Here is a 12,261-nt window from a genome sequence, read left to right as displayed (position 1 = left end):
GGTTTCACCATGTTAGCCAGGATGGTCTCAATCTCCTGACCTCTTGATCCTCCCGCTTCAGCCTCCCAAAGTGCTGGGATTACAGGCGTGGGCCACTGCGCCCGGCCCTATCTTCATCTCTTGAGCTCTGCAGCCATCCATTTTCAGCTGACTGACTTTTCTCCACCTGATGTCCTATCAGAACCTTAAATCCCACCTGTAACAAGCCAAGTTCATCATCCTTCCCGCTGAACAGTTTCCTCCTCTGGACTTTACATGAATGACCACACACCCATCCCAGAGGGCAGTGTCACCCCAGAACTCCTCATCAGCTCCCACATCACAGATCTCTCTCCCTCCTCTTTCCCTCGCCTGACGCCCCCTCCCCAGTTCAAACTGGTACCCTCCATCTGGTCCTTCTCCCTCCTGGTGCTCCCCAGGTTAGTTTAGATTTCACAATGAAGCCCAACTCACATTTCTGATGGGTTCCCTCAGTCCTGTGGGGTCCTTGCTCCAAATCCTTCATTGCTATCCATTGCTCTCAGGGCCTTCTGGGGTGCAGTCCCAACCTACTCTCCTGGCCCATCTATTATGACCCCCCACAGCCCTGTGTTCCAGTCAGCTGGCCTCCCATCTACACCCAGCACCACCTCTGTCTCCTGCTGTGACTTCACTGCCTGGTGGAAATCCCTCCCTCCATCTGTTGGCCAGAATTCAGCTCAAGCTCAGCACTTACCTCACATGTCATGAGCTCCATGGAAAGTTTTGTGAACCCCATTTAGGTTTTTACAAATCAGTTTTTGAAAAATATTTTCCAGGAAAGTTTGAAGCCATCTCTTTTTCTAAAATAATCTTTTAATTATACAAGGGTGGTTGTCTGGTCTCTTTCTGTGACCCAGAGGCAGGGGTAAGGAAGAAACACCACGCCTTGGGAACATTATACCAGCCACTTCCGGGAGCGCAACAATCAGTTTGCTCAAGGTGTATTTGCAGCTGCCTTATTTTTTTCTAGAATAAGCTTAGGCACTGGTAAATAAATATTCATTTGCCTGGAGGCAGAGTTGTCTGGTTCTGAAGGTGAATAGATTTGTGTTCCAATCTCAGGGACTCAGGGAAGTCCCCTCAGAGCTTGGTTTGTTCCTATGTGGCAGGGGGTTATGATTCCACCTTGTAGGATGAGGGTGGGGATTTAATGAGAGAATCATTCCAAGAGCATCTGATGGGACCCCTAACATGTGGTCATTCAGCAACTGTGGGATCCCTTCCCGCCTGGAACAGGGCTGCTCTGGCGACATTTCCACAGCGATTTTTTGTGTATGTCATCTCTTTTCCCAACTGGAATAAAAGCTTTCTTTAGTCCTCTCATGCCATGGTACCCACGAATGCCAATCTTATGGCTGGCTGCCAGTACAAAGGAGGAGCCTGGAGAAGCATAAATGTGAAGCTGACACCAGAGATTTAATATCTCCCTATGAATTTGCTTAGCAGACAGCTTTCCACTAACGCAGGCAGGGACTCAGCTGAGGGAGTAGGACTGAGTCCAGCGATAACCCGGGGGCTTCGCCTCAGTGAGTGGCCGCTGAGTGAACCGAGATGGAAGAACACGGTAGGAGGGCTAGTGCAGAAAACAAGGGCCTGCTTGCTTCTTCACCTGCCCGGGGGATCAAGCCTAATGGTGACACTGGAGGATTTGACCCTGACGTGGCGTGGGTCCCTCCCCTCTGTCTTCTAGGCCGTGTGCAGAACAAACGGCTTCTACTCGCTCCATGTGCAGAGCTGGTTTGGCCTCCACAAGACCCTGCAGCCTCTGGTGAAGCGGGTCTGCGACACTGACCGCCTGGCCTGCAGCAAGACCTGCTTGAACTCGGCTGACATTGGCTTCGTCATCGACGGCTCCAGCAGTGTGGGGACGGGCAACTTCCGCACCGTTCTCCAGTTTGTGACCAACCTCACCAAAGAGTTTGAGATTTCCGACACGGACACGCGCATCGGGGCCGTGCAGTACACCTACGAACAGCGGCTGGAGTTTGGGTTCGACAAGTACAGCAGCAAACCCGACATCCTCAACGCCATCAAGAGGGTGGGCTACTGGAGTGGTGGCACCAGCACGGGGGCTGCCATCAACTTCGCCCTGGAGCAGCTCTTCAAGAAGTCCAAGCCCAACAAGAGGAAGTTAATGATCCTCATCACCGATGGGAGGTCCTACGACGACGTCCGGATTCCAGCCATGGCTGCCCATCTGAAGGGTAAGCTGGGCTGGCCAAGCAGCCTGGTGCTGAGGCTGCTTTCTGGGGCTTGGTGGGCCAGTGGGACAAGGAAGGTATTGTCTTTTTATGCATTGGTTTTTTCTACGACTTAATAAAAATGTTCAAAGCCTCAGTGAGGGCATTAGGGGTAGAAACACTGCAAGCCCCTCTGAGTAGGGAGAAGGAACAAGGATGGGGCAGCAAGGTGGTCTCTTAAGTGTCATTACAAACCCATGGCCTGTGGATGGCTGGGCGCATTAACCCTTTCCTTTACATCCTGCACCCTGAGGCATTTCCCACAAGAGCATGATACATTAAAAGGGAATTTGACTCACCACTTTACCTCTATTAAAAACACCAAACCTCCATCTCTATTGAATATGTCAAATTGTACTGGTACTTAGACCACCAAATTGTGTTAGTAACTTTTATTTATTTATTTATTTGTTTATTTATTTTGAGACAGAATCTCGCTCAGTCGTCCAGGCTGTAGTGCAACGGTGCCATCTCCAATCACTGCAACCTCTGCCTCCCGGGTTGAAGCGATTCTCCTGCCTCAGCCTCCCGAGTAGCTGGGATTACAGGCATGTGCCACCACACCCAGCTAATTTTTGTATTTTTAGTAGAGATGGGATTTCGCCATGTTGGTCATGATGGTCTCGAACTCCTGACAGGTGATCCTCCTGCCTTGGCCTCCCAAAGTGCCAGAATTACAGTAGTGAGTCACCATGCCTAGCCATGTATTGGCACCTTTTAAGGAAAAATAATGTTTTTAAAGACAAGTACTTTTTCTGTGAGCAACTGTTAACCAGATTCGGGGGGCTTCAGGGAAACCTGAAAGGAATTTCGATTCAAAATATTTAAAGAGACCAGGCATGGTGGTGCACGCCTATTATCCCAGCTACTTGGCAGGCTGAGGTGGGAGGATTACTTGAGCCCTGGAGTTGGAGGCTGCAGTGATCTATGATTGCACCACCCACCACACTCCAGCCTGGGCAACAGAGCAAGATCCTGTCTCAAAAAAAAAAAGGGCCAGCCACAATGGCTCATGCCTGTAATCCCAGCACTTTGGGAGGCTGAGGCGGGCGGATCACCTGAGGTTGGGAGTTCGAGACTAGCCTGACCAACATGGAGAAAGCCCGTCTCTACTAAAAATACAAAATTGGCCAGGCAAGGAGGCACACGCCTGTAATCCCAGCTACTCAGGAGGCTGAGGCAGGAGAATTGCTTGAACCCCAGAGGTGGAGTTTGCTGGTGAGCCGAGATCGTGCCATTGCACTCCAGCCTGGGCAACAGGAGCAAAACTCCGTCTCAAAAAAATAAAATGTTCAAAGAGCTATGTCCACATAAAAATTTCTAAGAGGGCAACAAAATTTTAAAACATGAAAAATGAGCAAAATATGTCTGTAAATGTTTAGAAAATCAGCCACATTTATGCCTTTATTGCAGAATTTATGTATAATCACTGATCCAAAAAGTGTCATAAGTTATCAAGAACATAAACAGCCTGGAGAAAACCCCAAGTGATAATACTACTACTACTACTAATAAAAGTAAACCAAGTAGTCAATGAACACCAATGCCCTGTAGACAAATATGAATATACACAACTCACTCAGTGCTGTGGTTGTTATTTCTTCTTCTGTGCCTAAATTTTTTTTTTTTTTTTTTTTTTCCTGAGGCAGTGTTTTGCTCTGTCACCCAGACTGGAGTGCAGTAGCACGATCTCTACTCACTGCAACCTCTGCCTCCCGGATTCAAGCGATTCTTCTGGCTCAGCCTCCCAAGTAGCTGGGATTACAGGCACACACCACCACGCCCAGCTAATTTTTGTATTTTTGGTAGAGACGGGGTTTCACCGTGTTGGCCAGGCTTTTCCTGAACTCCTGACCTATAGCCATCCACCTATCTCAGCTTCCCAAAGTGCTGGGATCACAGGCATGAGCCACTGCACCTGGCTTCTGTGCCTACATTTAATTTCAGTTATTTGGCAGGATTTTCTGAATGGTTGAAAGCTACTTTCATTTCTTCCTAAAACAAGCCTTAATGAATCAACAATGCTGGTTTCTAGAATCCAAAGTAGCCAGAGACGGGGTTCAGGCAGAGTCTTCCCGGTGACTTACCCTTTATAGAGCCTGTAGGGCACCCTCATAATGGTGGGATGGCTGATGGCCTGCATGCCAACAATCACAAGGTCCACCAGGCTCATATCAGCAGAGTGAAGACGGATTAAGGCTCAGAAGCAACTGGCCCAAACTCCTAGATTGAATGGGCAGAGCCAGATGGGCCAGCTTTGACTGCAAGCCCAAGGCTCTCCTGCTTTCTCCAAACATCTGTCCCCAGTTTGTGCTCAGCTACATCATCGCTTATTTTTCTAGATGTACGTCTTTTGGGCCTCAACCAGAGGGTATCCTTGGCCTACTCATCAGGAAAAATGAAGACTGAGGGAAATGGCTGAGGTGCTCTCAGCGCAGCTTTAATGAACTAGGACCAAAATATGCAAATTACCTGGAGGCAGATTCTTACTCAGCTTAACACTGAGATTTGTCTGCAAATGTAATGAGCATTGTGTTCCTGGGAGTATCCAAGTCAAGGCTGGGTGACCATCTGTTAGAATTGCCAGTAGGAGATTCTCTACAACAAGAGTGGACTTGGGATCTGGAAAACTAAATTTATTTTCTTTTTTTTCTTTATTTCTTTTTTTTTTTTCTTTTGAGACGGAGTTTCGCTCTGGTTGCCCAGGCTGGAGTGCAATGGCACAATCTTGGCTCATTGCAACCTCCGCCTCCTGGGTTCAAGTGATTCTCCTGCCTCAGTCTCCCAAGTAGCTGGAATTACAGGAACCTGCCACCACACCCAGCTAATTTTTTTTGTATTTTTAGTGGAGACGGGGTTTCACCATGTTGGCTAGGCTGGTCTTGAACTCCTAACCTCAGGTGATCCACCCACCTCAACCTCCCAAAGTGCTGGGATTACAGGTGTGAGCCACCACGCCCAGCCCGGAGAGCTAAATTTCTAATACTGTTTGCGTAGTTTTTTAAGGGCAACCTCTCCATCTTTGAGCGGGAAGGAGGGCTTAGACTGTCTAAACCCAGCTCTGCAGGAAAGCTGCTCTCACTGACACCTGGCAGCACTTTAAAGCCCAAAGCTGGCTCCTTCCAATCTAGACAATATTCCCAGAAAACAAACTGGAGGAGGGAGAAAGGGGACTGGCAGCTTAAATGCAATTTAATGGACCACAATCAAAAAGCAGCTTAGGTCAGAGCCACATGAGGTATGCACGGCTCTCCCAGGCACCCAGAAGATGCTAGAAATAGTGACAACACTGTGGGGGACTCGGGGGGAGGTGCCAGGGCAGGAAGGCTACATCCAGGCTCTGCCCTCTGTTTCATGGCCATTTTGCTTACCCTACTCAGACCAGCCTGAAGGTGGCGTGAGAATAGGCTATTGTAGAGTAAGGTCAAGCACCTGCTGACCAGCTGCCCACAACCCAAATCAAGACCCACCACCCCAGGCAGTCTCCCAGTTTTCCCACTAAGAATGGATGCCTTGTCTCTGAATCCCGTCCTCTCCTCCCTGGGTCGTCTTCTCCCCACTGCAATCCAACACCTGCAGTCTTATTATACTCCTTCCCATTTGCACCTAGACATGCTCAAGTTCCTCCCTCCCTATAAATAAAACATTCTCTGTGACTCCATGTTCTGCTCCAGTTACCACCTACTGACTCCCTTTCACAGCCAAACTTCAGGAAAGGAGCTGCTGACCCCACATGCTCACTTCTTTTTCACTCTCAACTCACAGTAGTTCATTTGGTTTCTTTGGCAGCTTCTTCCCTGAAACTGTTCTTACCAAACTACCAGTGTCTTGGTTTTGTTTTTTCTTCTTCTTTTTTTTTTTTTTTTTGAGATAGAGTCTCGCTCTGTCACCCAGGCTGGAGTGCAGCGGTGCCATCTCGGCTCACTGCAACCTTATGCCTCTGAGGTTCAAGTGATTCTCCTGTCTCAGCCTCCCAAGTAGCTGGGACTACAGGCATGTGCCACCACCCCTGGCTAATTTTTTGTAAAAAAAAAAAAAAAAATAGGATTTTTTGTGACCTCGTGATCCACCCACCTCAGCCTCCCAAAGTGCTGGGATTACAGGCATGCGCCACCGCACCCAGCCTGTTTTTGCTTTTTTAAAAATCCAATGAGGCCAGGCGCGGTGGCTCATGGCTGTAATCCCAGCACTTTGGGAGGCCGAGGCAGGAGGATCACTTGAGGTCAGGAGTTCGAGACCAGCCTGGCCAACATGGTGAAACCCTGTCTCTACTAAAAATACAAAAATTAGCCAGGTGCAGTGGCACATGCCGTAATCCTAGCTACTCGGGAGGCTGAGGCACAAAAATCTCTTGAACCTGGGAAGCGGAGGTTGCAGTGAGTGGAGATCACACCATTGCACTCTAGTCTGTGTGACAGAGTGAGATTCTGTCTCAAACAAAGAAAAACCCACTGAGCACTTTTTCATGTTCATCTTACATGACTGCCCTGTAGCACCCAACAGTGTTGGACACCCCCTTCTTTATCTTGGAAGCCTTTCTTCGTCACAATGTTGGAACAGATGCTGGGGACCATCTCTCTGGCACCTTTGGCAAGGGTTCCTGCACTGGAAATGAGGTTGGACTCAATGGTTTGTAAAGTCACCCTCAAGCCTAAAGTGATGCCATTCCACTGTTTTAAAGATCTTGAACCAGCTTTTGATGGCATTTAAGGCTCTCTCAGATTTTGCTTGGCTCTTCCCACTGGTAGAGCAGGCATGTGTCATGTATTCTGATCTGCATGGCCCCAAAAGTTTCACTTGTCCCAAAATATCTTCCCCTCTTCTATTCCCAAACATGAAATTCTTACCATGTTATTTACTCCATTTTGTTCATTTTTTCCTAAAATACTATAAACTCCTGAGATAACAATTATATAAACATTGTCACTGTTGGCATAGAGTGTATGCTCAAAGGCATTTATTGAGTGAATGAATGAATGGTCATACTTAGTCTTTATTCTGGAAACCTAGAGGCCTGTAGGGTATTTTTGGTTTTGTTTTGTTTGGCCATATTTCTGATTTTGGATTTGGCTGTGCCAACAGGGCCACAAGAAGAGAGAGATTCTTTAGCAGCACCTTTACTTGGGGACATTTGTTCATCTAACCTTTGTCCCCACAGGAGTGATCACCTATGCGATAGGCGTTGCCTGGGCTGCCCAGGAGGAGCTAGAAGTCATTGCCACTCACCCCGCCAGAGACCACTCCTTCTTTGTGGACGAGTTTGACAACCTCTACCAGTATGTCCCCAGGATCATCCAGAACATTTGTACAGAGTTCAACTCACAGCCTCGGAACTGAATTCAGAGCAGGCAGAGCACCAGGAAGTGCTGCTTTACTGACTGACGTGTTGGACCACCCCAGCGCTTAATGGGGCACGCACAGTGCATCAAGTCTTGGGCAGGGCATGGAGAAACAGATGTCTTGTTATTATTCTTTGCCATCATGCTTTTTCATATTCCAAAACTTGGAGTTACAAAGATGATCACAAACGTACAGAATGAGCCAAAAGGCTACATCATGTTGAGGGCGCTGGAGATTTTACATTTTGACAATTGTTTTCAAAATAAATGTGCGGAATACAGTGCAGCCCTTACGACAGGCTTACGTAGAGCTTTTGTGAGATTTTTAAGTTGTTATTTCTGATTAGAACTCTGTAACCCTCAGCAAGTTTCATTTTTGTCATGACAATGTAGGAATTGCTGAATTAAATGTTTAGAAGGATGACATGCAATGTTTCTGACTGTGTCTTTTGTACACAAGGTTCGTGGCAGGGCCACCATTTGCTCTCCTCAGTTCCCAGAGCACCTTCTCTGGGCTCACAACTGGCCTAAAGTGACAACACACCTGCAGAGGTGCAGAGACAATGTACAGTGGTGTTGCTTCTCCTGATGTGCCTCCCTCGCTGTTGTCTGAGTCGATGAATACTTGCCACATGATGCTTTAGGAGCAGCCAGCTCTGGAGGACCAAGCTGATCTTGCTTAAAAGTGGGGCAGTAGACCAGGCGCGGGGCCTCACATTTGTAATCCCAGCACTTTCAGAGGCTGAGGCAGATGGATCGCCTGAGGTGAGGAGGTGGAGAACAGCCTGGCCAACATGGTGAAACCTCGTCTCTACTAAAAATACAAAAATTAGCATGGTGGCACGAACCTGTCGTCCCAGCTACTTGGGAGGCTGAGACACAAGAATTGCTTGAACCCAGTAGGTGAAGGTTGTAGTAAGCCGAGATTGTGCCACTGCACTCCAGCCTGGGCGACAGAGTGAGACTCTGTCTCCAAAACCAAAAGTGGTGTAGTAGGCTGTGCATTAGAATCACTTAGGAGACTACAGTGCTGGTTCCCAGGCTCCACCGCAGTACCAGTGAAATCTGAGTCCCTGGGATTGGAGCTTGAACATTGGCATGTTTTAAGAGCTCTCTGGTGATTTGTATCTTCTGCCATGGTCTAGAAGCACTGAGCTACCCTTGAGAAGTTAGTGTTACATTTCCTCAAAGAGGCCCCATTTTTACCTGCTGCCCTGGGTCCATCCAGTTGAGCATTTCTCTTGGATTTCTCATTTGTTAACCAAATATTATTGCTAGCTGCATTAAAATAAGCTGGGATGAGTTTGGTTGCACTTCACTTTTCACTTCCAGCTTCTCCAAAGACTCACCTATCAGCATGTGAAATATATGTGTAATTGGGAAATGTCCAAAAGAATTAGAGATGACTTAGTTGACAGGTTATGTTTTATAAAAATATATTGTGAAGAATACTACTCTGAATGGGAGCAGAAACAGTAATTGTGTCAATATTTGGGACAAAATATTTACATAAAAAATTAGAATCGAGGATATCATTCAGTCAGCAGAATTTACACTGAGCTTACCAAATTTCTTAATAGCTGAAGAGAGAATATATTGTCAATTGAAAATATTGTGGTCTACAGAGAAGAATCAATTAAAGGTGTCAACAATTTCAGATTTATTTGCCATAAAGTTTACTTTGAATGCAATTACAATTTTGTCCAAAAACTTCAAAATATAAATCTGGGTTTTTTTTAAAGGAACTTCTTCAGAAAGATACTGGTGACACTCTATTCGTGCCAGACTCAGCTAAGAAGCTAATTTAGGCCGGGCATGGTGGCTCATGCCTGTAATCCCAGCACTTTGGGAGGCCAAGACAGGTGGATCACATGAGATCAGGAGTTCAAGAGCAGCCTGACCAACATAGTGAAACCCCGTCTCTACTCAAAATACAAAATTAGCTGGGCATGGTGGTGCATGTCTGTAGTCTCAGCTGCTTGAAAGGCTGAGGAAGGAGAATCGCTTGAATCTGGGAGGTGGAGGTTGCATGAGCCGAGATGGTGCCACTGCACTCCAGCCTGGGTGACCTGGGTGACAGAGTGAGCAGTGTGAGTTTGAGACTCCGTCAAAAAAAAAAAAAAAAAAAGCTAATTTTAAAAACTTAAAGAAGAACTAAGAACGATTATTCCGCCTACATCTTTGCATGTGAAGATAAACCCCATAAAGGAGTTTTTCAACATTGGTTCCATGTACACATACAAGTTATTTGGATTTTTCAAAGAAATATTTTATTTTGGAAAATGGTTTTTGAATCTAGTTATTTTATAGGGGCCTTAATATAAAAACCAATTTGTCATCAATAAGTAAATATTTCCAAAAGTAATATAATTTTAATTATTTTGGTGTCCTCTTTCACTCACAAACCTGTCCCAGTTAGGAAAATAAATGATATGGTCACCCTAGTTATAGGCATTATAAATTTGAGGATAACTGGCACCTCTTCCAATGAGTCTGTTGTCTACGCATTGTCAACAAATATTGAGTGTATGCTATGGGGGCGGGGACAAGGGTCATAGGGAGTGAGACACTCAAAGGCTATGGTGTCATCAGAATTGTCGGTATGGATGTTCCAGTCACCAAAGACAATGACAGGAGTCGGGATGGAGAGAATATAGCCAGGCTCTGGCACCTTCTGCAAATGAGAGGAAGTGACTCAGAGATTCGTAGAAGGCAACAGTGATGAGTTTCAGGGGCTGAACACAATCTGAGGCGAGACCTTCAAGGAAGCTGAGACTTTGAAGGAGGACTAGGAAGGGGAGAGTGAGGAAGGGGCAGTGGAGCAAAGGGCAGACCTATCCCCCATTCCAGACCCGAAATACATGGGGTGAGAGATAAAAAACAGCCTCCACTTGGGAGTTTGCAAGAGACAACCTGGTTTCAGATAAGCAGGCCAGGAAGGTGAAGGGGCTGAGGCTTCTGGGAGCTTGCTGACAGCAGAGAGGAGCTCCCTGAGTCCCAGGCGGAAGGCTGGGTGGGGAGTGGGGTAGGTCAAATCAGAGTTTGCACAGAGCAGTTTGGGGATAAAAGTTCTGGGGATGTTGGATGAGTGAGAGGCTTGGAAATGACTGTCACCTCCCGCAACCTAAACTGTGCCTAATGTTGCTGAGGCAGGCCTAAAATCTTAACACTAGAAACAGAGCCTTAGAGACAATCTATGTCAATCCCTCAAATTGCAAAAGAGGAAACCCAGGCCACAAGAAGGTTGTGCAGATATGGAGGGACAGAACCAGAATTTGGATCTGTCTGCTGACCTACTGGCTCATGTGACCACTTTTGTCGGGGTCAGAGACCCCCACCCCATCCCCATCCCCACCCAACTTGGTTCTGCACACTCCTGGGCTCTCGACTGGCCTTTGCAAAGTTCTCTGGGTCCTGCAGACTCTTGAGCCAGTCTCCTAAGGCAACTCCATCCTTCATTCCGTGGTCTTAATAGAAAAATCTCTTCCATGCCCTTTCCCCTCAAACTCAACCAACACAAGCACACAAGGGCCATCAGTCCAGCTGCTCTGTGCATATGACGTCTAAACTTCACTTGACTTAATTTTCCCATTTCTCAGGAGTTAAGGCCCTTTGGCAGACTTTTCTTTACTGAGGCTCAAAGTTTTGCAACAAGGCTCTGCTAAAAAACTTTCTGGCCAAACTGACAGTGTTCAGAGGTTTCTGGTTTCTCTGGGCTCTTTAAACATTTTGAACAGGACAAAACCTCCATAAAGCAAAAGCCTCCCAGCAGCAGTCTCAAGGGGCCAGCATGGGTTTATCGACAAGATAATGCTTCTGTGTCCAAGGATATTCCAGCTTACAAAATGAATTTACAAACAATAATGTTTTCCGATCAAAATCCTAAGAAAAGATCCTCCCTTAGATTACCAATATATAAATGTGGTAAGTAGGAAATATGCTTGAAAGCACGAATTCAATTACCTTGAAAAGAGACATTTATGCAAGTAATGCCTTTGAGGAATTCACGGTCCAGTGAGAAACCACACACAAATGAATAATTAAAATCATACAATTGCTATCATGGAATTATGCACAAAGTGCATGACTGGCAATTGCAAACAATCTCATGAGAAATAAAGTTGGGATAATGCCTGACAGTGAGTGTTTGTCATATGTTGGGCCCTGTTCTAAGGACTTCATATGTATTAACTCACTTATCCCTATGATTTGCTGAGAAAGATTGCCTTAGTCCATTTTATGCTGCTATAACAGAATACCTAAGACTAGGATGGTGAGAGAGAGCAGGAGAGAGAAAGGAGGCTGAATTCATCCTTTTATCAGGAATCTACTCCTGCCATAACAAACCCACTCCCGTGACGTCATTAATCCATTTATGAGGGCAGTGCCCTCCTGATCTAATCACCTCTCAAAGATCCTACCTCTCAACACAGCTGCATTGGGAATTAAGTTTCCAATGCATAAACTTTGGGGGACGCAGTCAAACCGTAGCAAAGATACTCTTCTTATTCTCACTGAACACATCCTGCAACTGAGGCATGGAGACATCACTAACTTGCCCAAGGTCTTATCACTGATATGAGGCAGATCCGAAAAGGAAGCTCAGGCAACCTGAATCCAGGCTCCAACTACTCAGCAGCCACTTGGCTCCTTACAACAGT

General features: G+C 46.4%; 1 protein-coding gene across 4 annotated transcripts in view; it reads left to right on the top strand.

Annotated features, from left to right (window-relative positions):
• VIT (vitrin) overlaps positions 1–8,026 on the top strand; it is a 118,248-nt gene extending 110,222 nt beyond the window's left edge. For all 4 annotated transcript variants that reach the window (XM_019020605.4, XM_055377712.2, XM_055377714.2 and 1 more), the window contains 2 exons: positions 1,712–2,225; positions 7,420–8,026. In XM_019020605.4, the coding sequence (XP_018876150.4) occupies positions 1,712–2,225; positions 7,420–7,598 (693 nt within the window). In that variant the 3' untranslated portion in view covers positions 7,599–8,026. The remainder of the gene's footprint in view (positions 1–1,711; positions 2,226–7,419) is intronic.
• Positions 8,027–12,261: the final 4,235 nt, after the last annotated feature.

Source organism: Gorilla gorilla, chromosome 12, assembly GCF_029281585.2.
Source record: "Gorilla gorilla gorilla isolate KB3781 chromosome 12, NHGRI_mGorGor1-v2.1_pri, whole genome shotgun sequence".
Taxonomy (NCBI): domain Eukaryota; kingdom Metazoa; phylum Chordata; class Mammalia; order Primates; family Hominidae; genus Gorilla; species Gorilla gorilla.
The sequence above is the reverse complement of the archived record's forward strand: the minus strand, read 5'-3'. Positions and strand labels throughout refer to the sequence as shown.